We start from the raw sequence: 22306 nt of genomic DNA, 5'->3' as shown, positions 1-22306 counted from the left end.
TACTTTTCATGAAGCTGTGAGGTCAGAGCTGTAAAGGGCGTGTGTGGTATTTGTTTTGCAGAGGACTGCCTTGCTCAGTGCGGCAAAGACTGCAGATCTTACTGTTGCGATGGGACCACACCCTACTGTTGCTCCTACTACGCCTATATTGGGAATATCCTCTCGTGAGTACTGGTCAAGTTTGGCAATACTGATGCTTTTCCCATTCTTCAGTTATGTTTTCACGAAGTACCAAGGTATATAGGTAGGGGCAAGACATTTTAAAAGCGGTAATTTTTTTTTAAGTTTATTTATCTATTTTGGGATGAGGAGAGAAGCAGAGAGAGAGAGAGAGAGAATTCCAAGCAGGCTCTGCACTGTGCCATTAAATGCTACATGTGACCTGAGCTGAAATCATACAAAATGCAGGATCACATGAAACGCTAGAGGTGACCTGATCTGAAATCAACTGACTGAGCCACGTGGGTGCCCAAAGAGTCGTTATTGACATAAAGCCTTCACTGGAGATATTCAACACTCCTCACTGTCTAGAGTGTTATATTATTTAACAAAATATGCAAAGTGATATGCAAAATAAGCTGCTTTTATTAGAAGGGGGTTAAGAAGTATTTTTTTACTGCTTAATTTGTGTTTTATAATAACCATGTTTTTCATCGACAACGTGTATATTACTGATCATTTTTTAATGTCAAGTATATGGTTTTGTCTGCTGTGTTGAAGGATTTGTAAGCTAGAATCTGTCATTTAGTTATGACTAGTTTATTTTGTCATGTATTTGTCTGTCTCATTCAGTAGATATCAGGGAAAAGAGACATTATGAATAAAACAGTTGAGATATGACATGTCAATTTTGTACATAATGTATATCAAACAACTTCAGGAAATAAGCTCAGAGTCCAAGAAAGTCTAGGCATCAACACCATAAAGTGATAACCAAGCACAAACGTCAGTGAAACAAACACACATAGAATGTGTTTAATGTCCTGGGGCACCTGGGTGGCTCAGTCGGTTAAGCATCCGACTTCAGCTCAGGTCATGATCTCACGGTTCGTGGGTTCGAGCCCCACGTCGGGCTCTGTGCTGACAGCTCGCTCAGAGCCTGGAGTCTGCTTCAGATTCTGTGTCTCCCTCTCTGTCTGACCCTCCCCTACTTATGCTGTCTCTCTCTCTCTCTCATTTTCTTTCTCTCTCTCTCTCTCCTAGAAATAAATAAAATAAATTTTTTTTAATATTTTTATTTATTTCTAGGAGAGAAAGAGAGAGAGACAGAGCGAGCAGGGGAGGGTCAGAGAGAGAGGGAGTCACAGACTGAAACAGGCTCCAGGCTCTGAGCCGGCAGTCAGCACAGAGCCCGACGCGGGGCTCGAACCCACGAACCGCGAGATCATGACCTAAGCGAAAGTCGGACGCTTAACCGACTAAGCCACCCAGGCGCCCCTAAAAAAATTTTTTTTAAAAAAGAATGTGTTTATTGTCCCTCCATAACAAACTGAGATTTTATTTTGGAGATGCTATTGGGCAAAGGGAAATGGAGAAGCAGGAACTGCCTTCAGGGTTGTGTGTCTGAAAGGTTTGCAAATCTCTGTTCTTCTACATGGATCTTAAAGTCAAGAAGTTAGACAATGAGGAATGTAAGGCTTTTCCCAGTAAAAATCACATAGGGCTTTCAAATAACAGCAAGGATCTAGTCTTTTAGACCAGCTCCTTAGTTTTCATTTTTCAAGTGACTGTCGGGATGATTTGGGAGCTGTTTTGTTGTGGCTTAACTCCTGCCCTGCGAAGGCTTCAGTAGCAACAGGAAAGATTAGGCATGAAGGGAAATGTGCCTGGCTATTTTAGGGCTATGTCCATTGATAGGGCTTATAACTCATCCACCATTCCCTAAGAATAGAAAAGCTGGCACCACATACACTTTCTAAAATCAAAGTTGGGGCTGATAATGGAGATCATAACTGAATAAGGCCAAAAATAATCATACTTCAGCATACTTTTGAAGTCTACTGTGGCTATAAGAAATGTCAGGCTGTAATAAAGATTGATGAACGGAATTTAAGCATTCTTGAAGTGCAAAATAAACTCTAAATAAAATGTTTGAAATTTTCTCATGGGAGTCTTGCTGAAAAAGGGATTAAGTCTCCTTTTTATGTTAGAGATCAGTCAGAATGATATGTACAGGAATTGATCAGCTCAGAGTATGCTCAATATAAATATTAACCATGTTTCCCATATGTATATCACTTTTCAATTTAAAGTAATTTAAAATAAGGGCACCTGGATGGCTCAGTCAGTTGTGCCTCCAACTTTGGCTCAGGTCATGATCTCATAGCTTGTGAGTTCGAGCCCCATGTCGGGCTCTGTGCTGACAGCTCAGAGCCTGGAGCCTGCTTGGGATTCTGTGTCTCCCTTTCTCTCTGTGCCCTCCTCTTCTCACACTCTGTCTCTCTCTGAAAATAAATGGATGTTAATTTTTTTTATTAATGTAAAGTAATTTAAAATACATTTATTACCAAATTCCAATTTCATTTCCCAGTAGATCTCACATGCCAGCTGTTGGTGTTTGGGGCAGATGTGTAGGTGGCCCCAGAACGTGGCATAGATTCTAGGCAACTGGCTTCAGAGTGATTGTGTGATTCTTTGGTCCCATGGCATCTGGTCCCATCCATTAGTGTCCATGATTCTGCCTGTTGTGTCTTATTTTCTCACCTCACAGCTACCTCCACCCAAGTAAATATTATAGAGAGAAGAAAAAATTACTAAAATCAGAACTTGACATTTTTAATTTTACAGATGTGCTTTGTATGTTTTATATTTGCATTCAGATTTATATTTTTATGGTACATATTTTACCCTGGGTTAAAGTAAAGAATTAGTGGAATTTATCTATATGGGTTATTAGGGCCATGTACTTGTTGTATCTCAAAAAAGGAATTGTGTTTTGAGTTGGGGGAGAATAAACACAGATGGCATTATATTTCAGGCAGTTATAACTGAATTCTCTGTTCAAAATAGAAGCCATTAAGTAAATCCTTTGGTAAACAATTCTCAGGAGAAAAAAAAAAAAGAGAGAGAAGCTTTAAAGTGTTTTCCCCCACTGAATAAAGGAGAATACATTTTCAGGATTTCCAGTAATTGTTTAAGATTTGAAAAGAGTTCTTAACCCCACCCAAAGCTTTTCTTTTTTTTTTTCTTTTTAAGTTGGGGTTGGGGGGAGGAGGAGATAGAAAAAAATCATTCCAAGAATGCTTACAAAAGTTCTTTCAGGCATACGTTTTCAAATATTGCTATTTTGGAGCTTATAAGCTACCAATCCAGGCACATTCTTGCTAAAAATCATTTTTTTAAACTTTTTTTTTTTAATAGTTTTTATTTATTTCTAGGAGAGAGAGAGAGAGAGAGAGAGAGAGAGACAGCGTGAGCAGGGGAGGGTCAGAGAGAGAGGGAGTCACAGGCTGAAACAGGCTCCAGGCTCTGAACTGGCAGTCAGCACAGAGCCTGACGCGGGGCTCGAACCCACGAACCGCGAGATCATGACCTAAGCGAAAGTCGGACGCTTAACCGACTAAGCCACCCAGGCGCCCCTTGCTAAAAATCATTTTAATCATCCTAACAGAAAATTAAATCTTTGTCGTTACTAGAAAAGTAATAAGGAAGAAAGCCATAAACACAATGGAATGTTATGTATCCTAAATGACTAATTTTATAAATTGGTTATAATTTGGTTTCTATTTTTGTTTGTTTTTAAAATAGAAGCTATCTTGGCTTAGCTTAAAATGAACTAAAAAGACTGCAAAGCACAATCTGGGTCATTCTAAACTGTTCACAAATTGGTAAAGTAAGGTGCACTCAGTTCTCACTGCTGAGGCCCCTCTAAAATAATCAGAAAGAGTTTTTTTAGATCTAATTCTGTTTACTTCAACTCTCCTTCCTGTTTTACAAATTAACCACTAAGGCTTATTTCTAAAGAGATCACAATGACTACCTTACAATTTATCTTTTAGTTGAAAAAACTTATATGACTCAGGTCTCTCATTTTTAGACAGTTTATATTCTAAATATGAGTTAATTTTGACAAATAAATTCAGATTCTACACCCCCACATTCTTTACTTCTTTCAATTAGGAATTTTTAAAAGTTTATTTATTTTGGGGGGAGAGAGAGAGGGAGGAAAGGAGGGAGGGAGGGAGGGAGGGCATGATTTGGGTAAGGAGAGAGAAAGGAGAGAATTCCAAACAAGTTGCACATGGGGCTCGAACTCACAAACTGTGAGATCTTGGCCTGAGCTGAAATCAAGAGTTGGACACTTTACCAACTGAGCCGTCCAGGCACCCCTTCAGTCAGGAATTTTTTATTTTATATGCATCTCATGAAAAATTTTAAATATTCAACTCTTAGGGGTGCCTGGATGTTTCAGTTGGTTAAGTCATGATCTCACAGTTTGTGGGTTAGAGCCTCACATCAGGCTCTGTGCTGACAGCTCAGAGCCTGCGGCCTGCTTTGGATTCTGTGTCTCGTTCTCTCTCTCCCCCTCCCCAACTTGTGCTCTGTCTCTCTGTGTCTCTCAAAAATAAATAAATGTTTAAAAATTTTTTAAAAATTCAACTTTTAAAATGGCATATCTAAAAAAGATGGCATATCTACTTTTTAATTGAAGTATAGTGGGCCTATAACATTACATTAGTTTCAGGTGTGCAACATATTGATTCAATATTTGTATATATTGCAAAATGATCACCACAATAAGTCTATTTTAAATAGCATATTTATTTTTGATCCTTATGGTCACACGTACTAAGTTCAATATAGAAAAATAGTATCATTTTCCAGAATTTAAGAATGATTTCACAGAAGTCAGCATATACTATGTAATCAGTTATTTACAAATACATATTGAGTGCCCATTAGTTACCATGGTGGTACTGAGCTAGGTTCTGGGATCCAAAGATGAATAAATGATATACCTTGACCTCTAAGACCTCACAATCTCATAAGAGAAGAAAGTGCAGAAAATTTAATTCTAATTCAGCGAATTAATCTATGAAGTGTTATTGGAGGACCAGGAGGAGAGAAACAGCTAACTGTGTGTGTGTGTGTGTGTGTGTGTGTGTGTGTGTGTGTATGTTTAGGGAAAGTCTCATAAACATAAACCTGGATCAGAATATTGAAGGATATTTATATAAATGGACAGTTGAGAAAAGGAGGTGCATTCCAGAGAGAAAGAGACCCTCACTCGCAAAAGCAAAGAAATAAGAATGGAAATGGTTAGTTTGTGAAAACCCATGTTATTCAATGTTGCTGGAGAAGGAAGGTTAAACTTTAAAGAGAACATATAAATAAGTAGGGAAGACAAAAGATAGGTCCTTACTTCTGCAAAGTTTTATTGGTCATGCTTAACAAAACTAAAACAAAATAATTCATTATTTTTCTGGAAATAAGATAGCTAGCTTTACATAGACATGACATATTCTTAGACACCACTGTGACAAAGGACACAGGTGAGAAGGGGGCTGATGGGCATGATTTTATTTATGCCATAAACAAAGGATTTGGAATAAACACTTTGAGATGTTGCACTATTTAGAGCAACTTATGACATAATATGTGACCTTGGAATTATTTCTCCCCTTCTGAGATTTTTTTTTTATCATGAGGGCAACTACCTGAAGATTAAAAGCCTCACTGTGCTTGAAAATGAGAATTGGGTCAACTCAAGAAGTAAACAATTTCTCATCAAAATAATTCTCAAACATTTTATTCAGCCACTCTTCCCCATGAAAAATAAAGATCTCTGATGAATATGGAAAAGGGATATTTCAATTTTTGCTGCTGATGAAGTTTAATTGGCATTCTTGAGGGAGAAGACCCGATGGTTTGTAGAGTACTCTTTAGCATTGGAAGAATTCAAGGGGATAGAGGGTGCACTTGAGTGGTTAATTACTGTTAGTAATGGGACAAAGTAAAAACTTTACTGGAAATGAAGAGAAATTACTATGTGAGTAAAAAAAGAAGTGTCCAGTATTGAATATGAACCCAGTAATGCCTAGGTTGGATTTAGTGAGCCTGATAACAAGATATAAGATTTAATCCTTTTATCCAGAAATAGATTTTGGCTTTTCCAGTGTGCCTCTGTAAAATACAGCTTTATTGGGAGATTCCTCAGAGCACCATCCGGCCAACACAAAATCCCTATGGGGGAAAAAAAAATCAAGAGGAAGAATGAATAATGGAGATCCTGGTGGGATTAAGTTTATTTTCTCCTCAATGAAATGTGAAAGATATATTGCCCACAGTTTTGCAAAGACAGCTAATAAATATCACCACTGTGATTTCAGAACCATGTTATGCATGAAAGCAAAACTAAGTTAAACGATAAAGGTTTCATATTTTCAAATGGCATTTGAAGCCTATGCTCATTAAATAGCTGAACATTCCGAATAAAATACATGGGGACTTCAAATACTGACTGGGACATAATGCATTTTGAAAGGCCCTTTGGTATTGGGAACATCATTTAAATTAATTAAAATAAAATATTCTTAGTATTAAGATATGAAAAAACAACTCTGAAAGGTGCTTACTGAGCAGATCAAAGTTGGTGTGTGGGGGGGTCTTACCTTTAATAATGACACAAAGATAAATAATTAATGTAATGTTAAAACAAATATGAATTTGATTTCAAATGTAGTCACAAATTATATTTGATATAAGAATAAAGTCAGTGTTTCTCAGAAGACATTTCTATTTTATGGGTTATTTTATAAGGATGTTTATACAATAAACATCTAGAAATCTAAAACTCTTCTCAGCCAAATCTTATATTCTAGTTCATCATAATTGCCTTTGTAAATGAAACTTAAATGTCAGAAACATAATTTGTTTTTAGAAGGAAATGAAGTTTCTAGAACACGTTTTCAGGAATTTGTATCTATAAATATGTATAGAGATATTCTATATTCTACACCAGGTTCTGGGGGAGATAGCCTTGAATCAAACATGGTTCTTGCCTTTGAATTGTTTATAAGTTACTGGGAAGCATAGGCCTATAAAAAGATAGTTTCATCTACCGGAGAAAGTGCAAAATGAATTAGAATTAGGGAAGAGATGCTTTTAGTCCAATTCTAGGGTTCTAGGAAAGCTTCTTGAAGGAGAATAATTCTAGGATGAACCTTGGGGAAAAAACCAATTAATAAAATTCATCCCTTACTTGGAGTTAAAAGAAAAGATTTAGCAAACTAAGAATACAGAGGAAAATCTCTTCACCTTATAAATATCTCAAAATTTTGGTATAAATACCAAAAAACCAAAAAACCGTACATCAAACACCAGACTTAGTGGTACAATATTATATGTACCTTTTCCTTTAAAGGCAAGTGTAAGGCAAACTAACCTCTAGGGATTCTATTTAGCGTCCTGGTCAGTGTAAGTAACAAGACAAGTTAAAGAGGGATAATAAGAATTGGAAAGGAGGGAGCTGAATTGTTATTTATAAATGGTTTGATTGCCTGTACTCCTCAGACTATAAAAATGAAAGAGAATTCACCAAGATTGCAGTATATAAGCTCAGAGTGCAAAAATTAGTGCATCCCTATATATCAGCAACATTCAGACAATGTAATATGCATGCGTGTAGACAAATCTCATTTATAACACCAAAAATGATAAGATACTGAGTAAGATCCAGTAATAATCTATGAATGACATTATGGAGTAATATAAATATATAAAAATTTTGAGAGAAGAGAGACCTACAAAAATGAAGAGATCTATCAAATTTTAGATGGGAATATTGTAAGGATATCAATATTGGCATATGTCAGTTCTTCCTGAGCTATATGTAAATTCTGTAGAATTCTAATCAAAACCCACAGGACCGTTGTTTTTTGTTTTTTGTTTTGAGTTTGACAGACTGAATGTGACGTTTACATGGGACAGCAAAGGATGTAGGAAAAAAAGATATGAAAAAGAACAAAGTGAGAAGACATGCCTGTGGACATCAAGATTTATTATAAAATTATAGTAGATAAATTATGTGATACTGGCTCACAGCTAAACTGATAGAATATAGAACTTAGAAACTGACTCATATATATATATACACTGGAATTTGACAGATAACAGATGGCCTTACAGACTAATGGAGGTGGGTGGGTTATTTAATAAATGGTGCATTAGCTATCCATATGGGTAAACATTAAACTCGATCACTCCATCACACCACACCCAAAAATCTATTCCTATTGGATGAATTATATCAACGCAAGAAGCAAACATTTACAGCTTTTAAAAAAGAGAGAAAATGGCATTATGGTATCAGGATAGGAAAGATCTCTAAAATAAAAGATAAAAACACAAATAAAACCACTAAAACTAAAAACCAATGAACTGTATACTTTTTAAGAAAGATTTTCATCTCCATGACTTATATATTTTGTAACAGGCAGTTTGTACCTCTTAAACTTAACCCTTAATCCACACAGGCAATGTGTGGCACAAATCAAGTCAGAGAGCAGAGAAATGGAAGGGCAATAAACATATGGAAGATGCTCTACCCAGCGAGCCAAAGCTGGGAAATGAAATACCATCTCAGCCCTCGGGTTGCCAGCGCTCTTCAGTGTGACAGTACTGAGTGGCGTGAGCCAGAGTGAATGGGGCTCACATTGTTTGCGGAAGAACATCACCTGTTATCAGCACTCTGGGAGCAAATTGACCAAGTGCAGTAAAGACGAAAATGAGCATACTTCGGGAGGTTAGCAATTTCTCTTTCACGTATATTCCCTACAAATTTCCCAAATATGCAACAGGTGATATTTATAATATTGGCTAACATGTTAAACTATCAAACATCAGAAGCAACCTAAATTTCCATCCGAAGAAAATGGATAGAGTGCACTTATACAATGGAAAGGCATACAGAAATTACACTAAATCCGCGCATGTTAGGGCACCTGGGTGACTCAGTTGGTTAAGTGTCCGACTCTTAAGTTTCGGCTTAGGTCATGATCTCATGGTTTCATGAGTTCGAGCTCTGTGTGGGGCTCTGTGCTGGCAGCACAGAGCCTTCTTGGCATTCTCTGTCTCCCTCTCTCTCTCTCTGCCTCTCCCCCGCACATGCTGTCTCTGTCTCTCTCAAAAATAAATAAACTTAAAAAAATCTGTGCATGGTAATGCGTCATTATACTAAATCTCAAAACTGGTAATGCTGTGTGAAAAAGATCTAACAGAAACAGATTGTGCAAAACATGATACTATTTGTGCCAAGTTAAACACATAAAATAATTCTGTGCATCACTTAGGAAACAGGGGCATGTGGTAAATGTGTAAATATCTGAGGGAATGAAGGGTGTACATGGATTTGAGGATTTCCCAGGACTGAGGGGTTTCCCGGAATGCAGAATTTTCAGTCCCACAATGGGGACCGTCCTTGGCAAACTGGGACAAGTTGGTCACCTCGGGAGAAGAATGGGGGGGAGGGACTTCAACTCTAGCTATTTTATTACTAAAAATATTTAACAACTGAAGCAAATAGAAATTAACATGGGGAGTGTGAGAGTGTTTTATATGATTACCTGTAATTTTTATATATTTGAAAATCTTTAATTATAAAAAAGGAGAAGCAGTGGAAGTCTTATGATGGCTATGATGGAATCATCTGGGCGCCTATGATTCTGAGACCGGTTCCATTGTGTGGGTTTTCCAACACCACTGAGCAATTAACTCACTTCTGATACTATGTGGAGAGAGCATTGGATCCCACAGCCAAAGGCTTCCTTCCTACAAGACCCCGTTCCATTTCAGCCATCAAGGGCAAACCCAGGTGGTCAGCGGTGTTTCTGACTTACCAGCTATAGATTGGAGGTCCCAACAACCCCCTCCTTGGATTTGAGGAATTTGTTGGAGTGGTCCACAGAACCTAGAAAAACATCTTACTTGCTTATAAAAAGATCTAACTCAGGAACAGTGAGATGGAAGAGATGAATAGGGCAAGGCCTGGGGAGAGGGCCCCGAGCTCCCAGGGCCCCCTAGCAATCTATTCTCCCCAAATCTCTGTGTGTTCACCAACCAAGAAGCTCTCCAAACTCTGTCCTTTGGGGGTTTTATGGAAGCTTCATTCCATAGGCATGACTGAACTCAATCTCCAGCCCCACTCCCCTCCCCAGAGGTTGGTGGATGGGACTGAAAGTTTTAAATCCCCTGTCGCCTGGTTGGTTGCCCTGGCAACCAGCCCCCATCCTCGGGTGCTCTCCAGAAGTCACCTCATTAACGTAACAGAAGACATCTTCAGGAAATTTCAAGCATTTTAGGAGTTCTGTGCCAGAAATAGAATGAGGACCAAATATATATTCCTTATTATAAGCCTCAACAGTACCTTGTTACCATGCAGATTATGGATTGGTAGGTGTGGGGTAAGACCTGAAATTCTGCAATTTTGACTAAACCTTCCGGGAAGCGTCGACACAGCCCATCCTCCAAGCACACTTGGGTAGAGGAGGCTGGTGTGGTTTGACAACGTCCTATCCTATGGAATGAATCGAATGAAACAGTAAAAGAGATGAGGACTGGAGGACTGTTGGAATGCGGGGCTAGTGCTTGGGGCTAAAAGAAAGAACAAGCCCAACTTTAATTCTGGAGCTTCTGCTTTGGATGATGGGGTGGACAGTGTGCTGGAACTAATAGGAAATCTTCAAGAAGGTTCAGAGAGGGGGATTAATTCCATTTTTAATATGCTGAGTGGCGGGGGAGTAGGGGAGCAGTGGTAATAGGCTTTATAGCCTATAGGCTGAATTCAGTGGGCCTTCAAATGGTGAAATGTACTAATCTTAACTCAGCGGGAAGCCTGGAGCTCTTACAGATAGATATGTGAGGACAAAGCCTGGAGGTGCTGGTTGAAAAAGGTGTAGAGAGAGGTGTCTGAAAGAGAACAGCAAGCCAACCATAGAGCCCTGGGGAGATTCGGAAATACACTGTGATTTCTTCCCTTTCTATATTTAATCAGTCTTTTGAAAAGTGTTCTACATCTATTTCAGCCTCCCTTAGAGTTTCCTCTATCCCTTCAGTATTCCTTCCGCCTGTGTGAGAATCGATCTGCTCTTCACTAATCAGCCTGAATATACCTCCTGTGGTGGGGACAGTAAGTGCCTTTATTTTCTTCTCTGTGCTTTTTGTGTCTTATCACCTAAAAAGTAGGACTCAACGGTATTTCAATTCTTTCCGAGTTGAAAATGCCTCCATAACAAATCAATATATGTGACAATACAACTTTATCTACTAGGATCGTGCCCAAACCAAATCCATTCAATCTGGTCATATATCCCAGGTTTTAGGGGCTACCTTAATTAGATAGAAATCGGGTTTGGTGTTATAAGAACCTGTGATTGGTGGTGGCAGGTATTATCAGAATGAAAGGAATTACCATTTATTTAATGTGTTCTCTGTTCCACATGCTGAAAATATATTAGTTTATTAATCTTCAGAATAGCCCTCATGACCTAGGTAGTATTATTCCTGTCTGTACAGATGAGGAAGTTAAGGCTCAGAGCTAGGTAATTGGTCCAATTCTGTACAGCTCCCATGTAATGAGCTGGCACTTGAAACTTTGTGTGCTTGACCTCTTTTGTCACTCCCCACCGGCTCCTGAAAATCTGTAGATTTTAAAGGGGATGGGTAGAGACTATTCATTGTTGGAAGACCTTATGAAGACCTAAACACCAAATTTTGGGGGGAGCTGTTTTTTACTCCTAACATCTGGATTAAATGCCCTCCCTTATGCTGCTGTAACATTATCCTTTCCCTACTCTGTCATTATTTATCACTTTGCTCAGGTCCCTAAATTTCTTTCTGTCCTTGCATAATCTAGATCCTGTGAGGGAAAAAAGTCAGTGTGATAATTTACCATTGAAGGTAGAGGGAGAACCAACTGAATGGTCCATAATGGACTGTTTATTTTTTTTTTTAAGTTTTTATTTATTTTTGAGAGAGAGAGAGAGTGGGGGAGGGGCAGAGAGACGGAGCAAGAGTGAGAGCAAGAGCAAAAGAGAGAGAGAGAGAGAGGGAGAGAGAATCCCAAGCAGACTCCATGCTGACAGCAAGAAGCCCGACATGGGGCTCAAACCCAAGAACCATGAGATCTTGACCTGAGAGTTGGCTGCTTAACTGATAGAGCACCCAGGCACCCCCATAATGGACTGTTTAAATGCAGGTCAATCCTCCATGTGCTCATGAAGAACCGGACATATTGTGGGTTGTACATAAATATATATCATCTGTGTACATCTTTGCTTAAACAAAACAAATTCAAAGATATTATTGATTTCAGAGAATTTCGTTTCCTGAGAATTTTACATTAATCATATATCATTAAGGTAATGGTCTCTGTGTAGCCACTCCTCAGTTTCTAGTCACACCATTTAGGATTAATGATAATCAGATGATAAGGATCAGACTCTGAAGACCGATTTGATTATGACGATTGAACCGCTTGTCACGACTCCGGGGTGAATGTGCTCCTTCCAGGATGGTCTGCCAGCCTGTGATTACTAAGGGAACTGTCTCTTTGCAACTCCATTCACTTGCATAACTTTGGGAGACAAAATGTGTTGCTGAAAAAATTGAGGGAAGAATTAGGCACCCTCAAAAAAGCACCGTGCTTTTTACGGAATTATACTGGAGACATTGTGGTGGGCAGCTGCACGTCAGAACCCATGTGTTTTGGCTGTCTCCCAACTAAAGAATGTTAAGATGAACATGCCCATAACTAATGGAGATTTCAGAGGGCAGTGATAACCTCATAAAGTGTAATGGGATTCCATCTGAAAGTGCCACGAGTGAAAGCCTTGGCTGTGTAACCCATAGCAACTGGGTTGACAAACGGAATTTGTCGTGTAGGTATTCATTTTTTTTAGTTTTTAAAATGTTTTGAAAGAAAATTTTAACGTTTATTTATTTTTCAGAGAGAGACAGACAGACAGACAGAGCAGGATGGCAGAGGAGCAGAGATAGAGAGGGAGACACAGAATCCGAAACAGGCTCCAGGCTCTAAGCTGTCAACACAGAGCCCAATGTGGGGCTTGAACCCATGAACCATGGGATCATGACTTTAGCTGAAGTCATATGCTCAACCGACTGAGCCTCCTAGGCACCCCTCATTTTTTTTTAACGAGATATCAAATGGTAAACTTTAAGCAGCTGCTTTCAATGTTTATTTATTTTGAGAGAGACAGAGTATGAGTGAGGGAGGGGCAGAAAGAGATGGAGACACAGAATCCAAAGCAGGGTCCAGGCTCTGAGCTGACTGCACAAAGCCCGGCGCAGAGCTGAAACCCATGAAACTGTGGGATCACCCACAAAGGTGAGCCAGAGTCAGACACTCAACTGACTGAGCCACTCAGGCGCCCCCGTATTCATTTTTAAGGAAAGAAGAAGAAAGATCTGACAGGTAACAAGAATGCTTTTTTTTTAATGCCCCTGCATCAATCTGCTAAAATTAGATAAAGACGTGACAAATGACTTCAAACATATCCTATATGAATTCACACTGTTAAAAAGGTGGCAGAACCATATCTCCCTGAGCTGCACTTTGTATAAAACAAGTGCCTGCCTGTGGTTGCCAATAATCACCTGCACAACGTTGATGCAACATTCTTTCTCTGCAGACACCAGGAGTAATATAAGATCAACTTCCAAAGTATTACACATGGAGAAATACTTGAATTTAAATCTTGGCAATTGCCATCCTAAGCAATAGCCATCCTTACATTAAGTAAATAGACCTCTTTGTTAGGTGGAATTCAACAGAAAATAATTCTTTGTGATTCTATTAGGAACTAATAGTAGTCTTCATGATAGGAAGCTGTAGAAGAAAGACCAAGAATGTTTGGATCCACAAGAAATGCATTTGAGTTTCTCTCTCTCTTAGGCTGTGTAAACGTTATTCTAATGTTACTGAGCCTCTCCTAATGTCACTGAGTTTATTAATTTGTAAAAAAAAAAAAAAAAAAAAGGAACAGTAGTAACAACTTGCCTACCGCTCAGAATTTGGCTAACAGATATATCTGTTCATTAAAAGCATTTAGAACGGGGCACCTGGGTGGCTTAGTTGCTTGAGCGTCCAACTTCGGCTCAGGTCATGATCTCGTGGTTTGTGAGTTAGATCCCCACATCAGGCTCTCTACAGTCAGCATAGGGCCTGCTTCAGATCCTCTGTCCCCTCTGTATCTCTCTGCCACTCCCACGCTCGCTCGTTCTCTCTCTCTCTCTCAAAATAAATAAATAAACTTTAAAAAAAAGCATTTAGAAGAACTTTGCACATTTTCCTGTCATTACTGAAAACACTGGGCTTTGCACATCTCTGGAGCTTAGAAGAGAGGAAGCAAATGGGAAGCAAAGTGACTACTCCAAGGTCATTCAGAGAAATCCATGACTGATCTGCAGAGTGAGCCCCACTTTGGGTGTAAGACCCTCCCTGGTCCTCTGGGCCAAAACGAGGGTTTCTCTCCTCAAGACAGCACCCTCAGCCTTGAATGAAATAAATGACTTTTTTAATCAAATGTGATTACCATCTAATAACTGCAAAATCTGCTAATTAAGTATGGTGTTCTACTGCATAGTAATTGCCAAAAGCATAATATGGCCCAGAAAGTCATGTGCATAAAATGGACAAACCCTCCATGTTGCCCTAGGCTGACTTATGAATCAGAAAAGCCAACTCACAAATGGGGTAAGGAAGTTTAAGTAAAAATATATAAACCCAATTTATTCAAAAATCACACATGTAATAGCAAATATTGGGGAAGGGGGCAATGATTTGTTTTGCTAAATGATTTGTTTTAGAGTTCCAGTTAATTCCCCTTTCAAAATTTATTTTATTCACAAGTTTTCAGAAATGTATATTGTACCCAAGGCTGGTTCATCTCCATTGATGATATGTCAGTAATTAATCCCCAAAACCGTGTTCTAACTGCTGACCATTTAGGGGCACCTGGGGGCTCAGTCAGTTGAGCATCCTACTTCGGCTCAGCTGATGACCTCACGGTTCGTGGGTTCGAGCCCCACATTAGGCTCTGTGTTGACAGCTAACTCAGAGCCTGGAGGCTGCTTTGGATTCTGTGTGTGTCTCTCTCTGCCCCTCCCCTGCTTATGCTTTCTCTCTCTCTGTCAAAAATAAACATTAACTGCTGACCATTTCAACAGAGTGCGCATGGAACTCTATAGATTTGAGTGTGCCTTTGCATGTAAAAGTTTAGAAATGCCCTGATTAGGCTTTTTAAAAAATGTCTTAATCAGCAGTTCTCTCAATGTAAGTTAGTGCTTAAAGGACAAAAATTAAAAAGGTGATAACTTGCCTCTGTTGATATTGTACAACCTACATTTGCCACATCGCCAGACTGAAAATATTTTCAGAGGTAGCTAATAAGTGCAGACGGCTGAATACAAAGTCACTGATCACGGCAAGGATCAGCTGAGGTCTGTCAGCTCTGAAATGAACTCCCGTTTACTCAGTGTGTTGGCTTCACGCAGCCAGCGTCTTGCGCGTGCTATATATTTTGCTGAGTGTTTGTGGTAAAATCGTTTTTGTCTCATTACCTTTCATTGCATGGATCAGCTCCAGTTCTGGGGGAGATGGAGAAAGTATGCTCCACTCTCTGCCCCCCACTGAATGCAGCTCTAGAATCTGGGCGAGATGCATAAAGAGCTATTTCAGGTATATGGAGAGTAAACAGTATCAAACAGATTGGGGAACAAGACCAAAATTCAAAGTACTGCCTAACTAGCCATGAGTTTACCAGGGTCTCCCCCCTCCCCCCCCATTTACTCCACTCTGGACTAAACCTAGCCCAAAATACGTAAGTAGCTTACATGGACAGACAGAGATCTCTCCAGCCAAGAAAGCAAGGGCTCTGCATGCTGAAAGACAGTGGGGAAAATACCCCAAGGATTTTTCTCTTCTGCTTTCTCTCTGCTTCTCTTCTCTGCTCTCTGATGTTGCTCCCAAGTGACCCGTAGGTGGCTGCAGCAGGGGCGGGCTAATAGCAGCCACGGGACCCGGCAGGAGCCTGACATTCTGAGGATGGGGAATCTTCCTTCTGATTAGAGGGATGGGATACCAGGAAGATGCGGTGAATCCCCACTGCTTTACCTCTGTCTTTGTCCTCCCCAGGGTCTACAGTGGCTATGAGCCCATTTGTAGAAGTGCACAAAGAACAAAGTAAATAAAGCCCATTTTCTGACCAGAGAACTCCAAGCATTGCCCCAGGGAACCAGAAAGTACCAGTGAGATCTGTGGGCTCGCTTTGGCTGCACGTATATTAAAATTGGAACTATACAGAGAAGATTAGCAAGGCCTTATGTAGGATGGCACGCAAATTTGTGAAGCACTCCATATATACATATATATTAATATATATAATATATTATATATATTAATGCATGGATCCAACTCTAAACAGTATACACAGAGCTTGAGAGCTGAATACAGGCTAGGCAGCTATTCCGTTTCCCGATTGGCAGGTGGGGGTGGGGGTGCATGTGGCTCAGATCCAAACCTGACTGCAAAGACTCTGGGAATGCAACTCACGTTAAAAACCACAAGCAGCGGTCTGACTGAGGTTTGTGGTTTAAATTGAACCTGGTTGGTCTCCTGCTGAAACAAAAATCTCAGAATTCTCCATGCACTTAAACCACACCCAAAACCACATAACATAATTCTCAAAGTTCAGGATACAATGCAAAAGCACCCAGCATACAAAAACCAAGGAGTCTTAACTCGAAAGATAAACAGAATCGTTAAGCACCAGAGATGTTGGAATTACCTGACAGCTTCTAAAGCAGCTATTATGAAAATGACCCAAAAAGTAAGGGCAAACACTACTTGAAATTCACAAGAAGACTGAAACAGAAAAAAAAGAGGGAAATAGAAAATATGAAGAACTAAATGGTAATTTCAGAACAAAAAAATCCAGTAGCTAAGGTTTAAAAATTCATTGGATGGGCTCAGTAGCAGAATATAGAATGTGTGGACTTGGGGACAGAACAGTAAAAATTCATCTGAACAACAGAGAGAAAAAATATTAGAAGGAGGAGGAGGAGGAAAAGGAGGAGGAGGTGGAAGAGAAGATGGAGGAGGAAATAACAGAGTCTCAAGGAAAAGTCTAGCATTGATATCACAGAGTCCACGAAAAGATGACTAGGATGCTTAAAACTTTCCAAGTTCGGTAAAAGAAACTACATCCTGAGGAAATTCAGTGTACTCCCAAGAGGATAAACTTAAAGAAATCCGTACCAGACACAACCTAATCAGACTACTGAGCACTAAAGAAAATAAAATCTTGAAAGCAGCTAGAAGAAGAAGAAGAAGAAGAAGAAGAAGAAGAAGAAGAAGAAGAAGAAGAAGAAGAAGAAGAAGAAAGCAACAAATGACCTCGAGAGGAGCTATGATTTGAACAAGTCCACATTTGTCATCAGAAACCACGGAGGACAGAGAGGTGGGTTGTTTATGTGATGAAAGAACAGAATGATGAGTCCACACTTCTATAACTAGCAAAAATATCCTTCAGGAATAAAAGTGAAATAAAGATGTTTTCAAATTTTTTAAAGTCTATTTATTTATTTTAAGAGAGAGAGAGAGAAAAGCAGGGACAGAGGGAGACGAAGAATCTGAAGCAGGCTCCAGACTCAGAGCCCAATGTGGGGCTCGAATCCATGAACCGTGAGATCATGACCCGAGCTGAAGTTCAACACTTAACCGACTGAGCCACCCAGGTGCCCCAAGACATTTTCAGATTTAGAAAAACTAAGAAAATATTTAGCAAGCAGACCTGACGCAAAAGGATTGCTAAGGGAAGTTCTTCAGAAAGAAGGCAAATGATGCCAGAAGGAAACTTGCAATATCAGAAAGGAGAGTTTAAAATTGGCATATATTTGGGTAAATATCATAGTGTAATTTTCTCCTTTTGAATTCTTTAAAATATGTTAGACTGTTGGATGTAGAAACATATGAATTCTAAGTTAGTGTTTTCAGTGGACGGAGATGCTATACATAACACAACCATACCATAAAGCAGAGAGATTAAGCAATCTATAAGACAGTGAGGTTCTACATTCCAACTAAAGTATAAAAGTGATTCTCAGTAATGATGAAAAGTATATGTTCTATAATCTTGAGAGCACCCACTAATAAAAAAAAAATTTAATGAAAAAGTAAACAAACAAACAAAAAAAAAAACCCAAGCCAATAGCATAATATAGTCAAAAGAAGGCAGAATAAAGGGGAATTGGAATGAAAAACAAAGAAAACAATCAGATCATAAAAAATAAATGATAAACGAGATGTATCAATAATTACATTAGTGGTCAAAACACATCAACTAAAGGACAGAGAATGGCTTTTTTTTTAACTGACAGAAATTTATCCTATCTGCACGATACTTCAACTACAATGATAGAGGTTGGTTAAAAGAATGGGAGGAGGGGAAAATGGGGAGATGTTGGTCAAGTGGTACAAAGTTTCATTTATACAAGATGAATCAAGTCCTGGAAATCTACTCTGTAACAATGTGACTAGAGTTAGCAATATTGTATTGGGTAATTGAAATTTGCTAAAGGCGTAGATCTTACATTTTTCTCAACACACACACGAAAGAAAAAGGTAACCCAAACAGGTTATGTTGAGTACCTTGTCATGATTATTTTACAATATATGAAAATATTGAATAATCAAGTTGTATACCTTAAATATAAACAATTTTTAAATTAATTATATCTTAAGAAGGCTGGGGAAGGGAGAATGAGTTATCAAGCCATGAAAAGAAAAAAAAAAGTAAAAGGATAGAATAAATATATACCATGCAAACATTAACCAAAAGAAAGCTAGTGTGGCTACATTAGTATAAGATACAGTAAAGTCCAGAGCAGAAAGTACTACCAGAGATAAAAAGTGATATTACATAATGAGAAAAAGGTCAATCAGTCAAGAAGACATAACAATCAAAAAGGCAAATTCAAACTGTTAATGTTTGGTTTCTATAAACAGCAAAAAACCTAATTTTTTGTTGTTGAAGCACATCTTAGGAGAGAACAATATGTGTCTCTTGACTGATAGGGTTAGATGAAATTATTTGCATTTTCCCTTTGTTTTTCTTTTTTAATTATGAGTCATGTCAGTGAGTTGCAGATAATACCATGGAAACTTAGATTTACTGTATTCTAGTTCTAAACCAGTCTAAAAGTTGGCAATTCCTGGGGCGCCTGGGTGGCTCAGTCGGTTAGGCATCCATCTTTGGCTTAGGTCATGATCTCATGGTCTGTGAGTTCAAGCCTGGAGTCAGGCCCTGTGCTGACAGCTGGGAGCCTGGAGCCTGCTTCGCGTTCTGTATCTCCCTCTCTCTCTGCCCCTTCCCCATTCACTCTCTGTCTCAAAGATAAAAAACATTAAAAAAAATTAAACTTGGCAATTTCTGACATTTTTATGTGTAAACACCTCAACTAGGAAATGAGATATTTAAGGAGGTGGCCAACACATACAGTGTACCAAAAACCCATTGCAGTGATGGTAGAGATATTAATTTAATGGTACCAGATGCAGAGACACCTGGGTAGCTCAGTCCCTTAATGTTTGACTTCAGCTTAGGTCATGATCTCGTGGTTCATGAGTTCAAGCCCTACATTGGTCTCTGTGCTGACAGCTCAGAGCCTGGAAACTGCTTTGGATTCTGTGTCTCCCTCTCTATCTCTGCGCCTCCCCCGCCTGTGCTCTGTGTGTGTGTGTGTGTGTGTGTGTGTGTGTCTTTCTCAAAAATAAATAAACATTAAAAGAAAAAAAAAATCAACGCACCAGATAGAGCATGTGCCCTGTAGGTGATGTGGAAGAAGATAAAGACACAGGCAACAGAAAAAGAAGAGTATCAATAATTAAATTTTGTGGTAAAAGTGACTACAGTAATTAATTTCAACTTAGGCTTACTAAGAGAAATATATTACTTCATGAAATGTGGAAGAGAATTTTGGAAGGGAAAAGAATAGAATATTAAAACCAAGAATCTGTTCAGTGGCAGGCTGTCCCAACTATGTTCATACATTTACAAAAATTCATTAAACTGTTTAAAAGAATGATCTTGGCTTTTGTCTTCTAATCTAAATATTTATGAGAAAGGAGAGCTCACCAAGAACTGCAAGACCTAAAAATTCATTCCTTTCCTGGTGCAGGAAGAAAGTAGTTCATGAGGGAAAAGAGCTTATCCTGAAATGATTTATCCAAAGCCAGTAAAATCTGTTCTGCTTTTCAGATTATTCTATTAGGAAGAGTAACCCCCAAGCGTTTCAATTAATCGATGGTATGATTTAAAGATCTGCACAACTTTGTAGAGTTTTTTCCCCTGTATTGCATCATTTATTTCAAATAAAGCTTTTAAGCCTATATTAGCATACAAGAAACAAAAACATATTTATCCATTTCTTAAATCACGTCCAAGCTTTTAAATGTCTTACAGTTGTAAATATCAGACATTAATTATGTCTGTTCATAGGCAAGTAGAGATTTCACAGCGTTTATATTAGTTTACTTATTTATTTTTTAACTTTTTAATGTTTCTTTGTTTTTGAGAGACAGAGACAGAGCATGACCAGGGGTTGGAACAGAGAGAGAGAGACACACACACACGCAGACTCTGAAGCAGGCTCCAGGCTCTGAGCTGTCTGCACAGAGCCTGATGCGGGGCTCGAACCCACGAATCGTGAGATCATGACCTGAGCTGAAGTCAGACCCTTCACTGACTGAGCCACCCAGGAGCCCCTACAGTAGTTTAGAGGTTCCTAAACTTCAGTATGCATGAGAATACCTGAGAGTGCTTATTAAAACTATATTTTCCCAGGAAATTTGGGTTCAGTAGTCCAAAGTGGGAGCTAGAAACCTTTATTTTTATTAACCAAGAAATAGCCCTTGAGCTAGACTAACTGGTCTAAATTAACTACACCAAAATACATTTGATGTTGGACTCCTATTATCTTGTTTAGTTATCAAATTAAGAAATATAATCAAATTGTCATATAATGAACCATAACTTCTTTACCTATATATACACTTAATAAAGATATTTCAAATTAACTATGGTAAGTATTTTCAGGAGCATTTTCATTGAAAATAAAAGACTATATGGATTTATTTACGCTTGAGTGAAGTAATTGAATAGAAAGGGGTGACCGATGAGTTCTTGGTAAGCCCACAGCAGTCACACTTACAAAGTTTTTACCACTACCAACAGTAGGGTTGTAAAATGGTGATAATATTAGAATCTGTCCCATGGGTGGTTACAAAGAATAAATTAGTATTAAGTTATAGGCCACTTAGAACAAGAGCTAGTGCTCTATAATTTTTGGCTACCATCTGTTCTCCATTATTATCAGTTATCTGATATACATTGGGCAAAGCAGGTAATGGTATTAGTATAACGGGAAACTGTGTGGGTTCAAACGTTTTTCCTTGGTAAAGAGAAATCAAAAAAGTGGAAATGTAAATACAGCCCTCACTGGGAAAGGATAAATCCCTTAGTGTAGATGCTGCACGTGGTGGACCCTTTCTTGCTCTATTTTAAGAAAAGTAAAAATGAGTCTTTGCACCTGGGGCTCCCTAACCAGAAAAATGTACCCTCAGCCTTCCTCAGCTCTTGAGTTTTGGCAGCTCGCGCTTCCCTCTGCATTGCTCAGTGCTGGGAAGCTGGCTTTTCCACCCAATTGTTTTTGTGGCTTTTTAATATCCTCTGAGGCGGCCTCCTGCCACAGTGAGCTTCCTCCCTGAGCTGGGCAAGTTATTTCCTGAGCAGCCATTATTGCTGCTGGAATACTCACTCCGAGCTCAGTAGCATCTATGGTGGCCCTAATGAAGCTTTCTTTTTATTGCATGGGCCCCTTCACTGCCTCTAAGTGGGTGCATTTTTGTAGCACTTGCAAAGTAGGATATTTTGACTGTTTTAAGACCACAATCTTTACACTTCAATTACTTCCCCCTCAGGGGCTTTGGAATGCCTGCACCACTTTAGGGACCAGCTGGGGGGTAAGTGGAATTGTAGGATGTATTTTGTCTAAGTTTAGTATATATTTATATGGTTTATAGTCACTTCTATATATAATTGTTATTGTTAGCCATTTCTATATAGGAATGCCTCCCCCCAAATGATCAAACAGCCCCATCCATCGTGTTAGAGGGAAGATGGCATTATCTTTCTCTTCTCTGTCTTGGAAAAGATACTGCAAAGTTATTGTCACATGAAGAGGAGCTCAAAGAATCTGCAGCCACCAAATGTAGTAAAACATATAGGAATTT

General features: G+C 38.9%; 1 protein-coding gene and 1 non-coding gene across 2 annotated transcripts in view; both read left to right on the top strand.

The window, feature by feature from the left end:
- CYYR1 (cysteine and tyrosine rich 1) overlaps positions 1 to 22306 on the top strand; it is a 108243-nt gene that overhangs the window by 5702 nt on the left and 80235 nt on the right. The window contains exon 2 of the mRNA XM_039237296.1: positions 62 to 164. Within this exon, the coding sequence (XP_039093227.1) occupies positions 62 to 164 (103 nt within the window). The remainder of the gene's footprint in view (positions 1 to 61; positions 165 to 22306) is intronic.
- LOC120235142 lies at positions 16273 to 16379 on the top strand. Its single transcript, XR_005529314.1, has one exon. It is a non-coding gene; the product is annotated as a U6 spliceosomal RNA (small nuclear RNA).

The sequence above is a fragment of the Hyaena hyaena genome, unplaced genomic scaffold (genome assembly GCF_003009895.1).
Source record: "Hyaena hyaena isolate Hyena2069 unplaced genomic scaffold, ASM300989v1 scaffold_122, whole genome shotgun sequence".
In the NCBI taxonomy this organism is placed as follows: Eukaryota; Metazoa; Chordata; class Mammalia; order Carnivora; family Hyaenidae; genus Hyaena; species Hyaena hyaena.
This window is presented reverse-complemented; position numbering and strand designations above follow the sequence as displayed.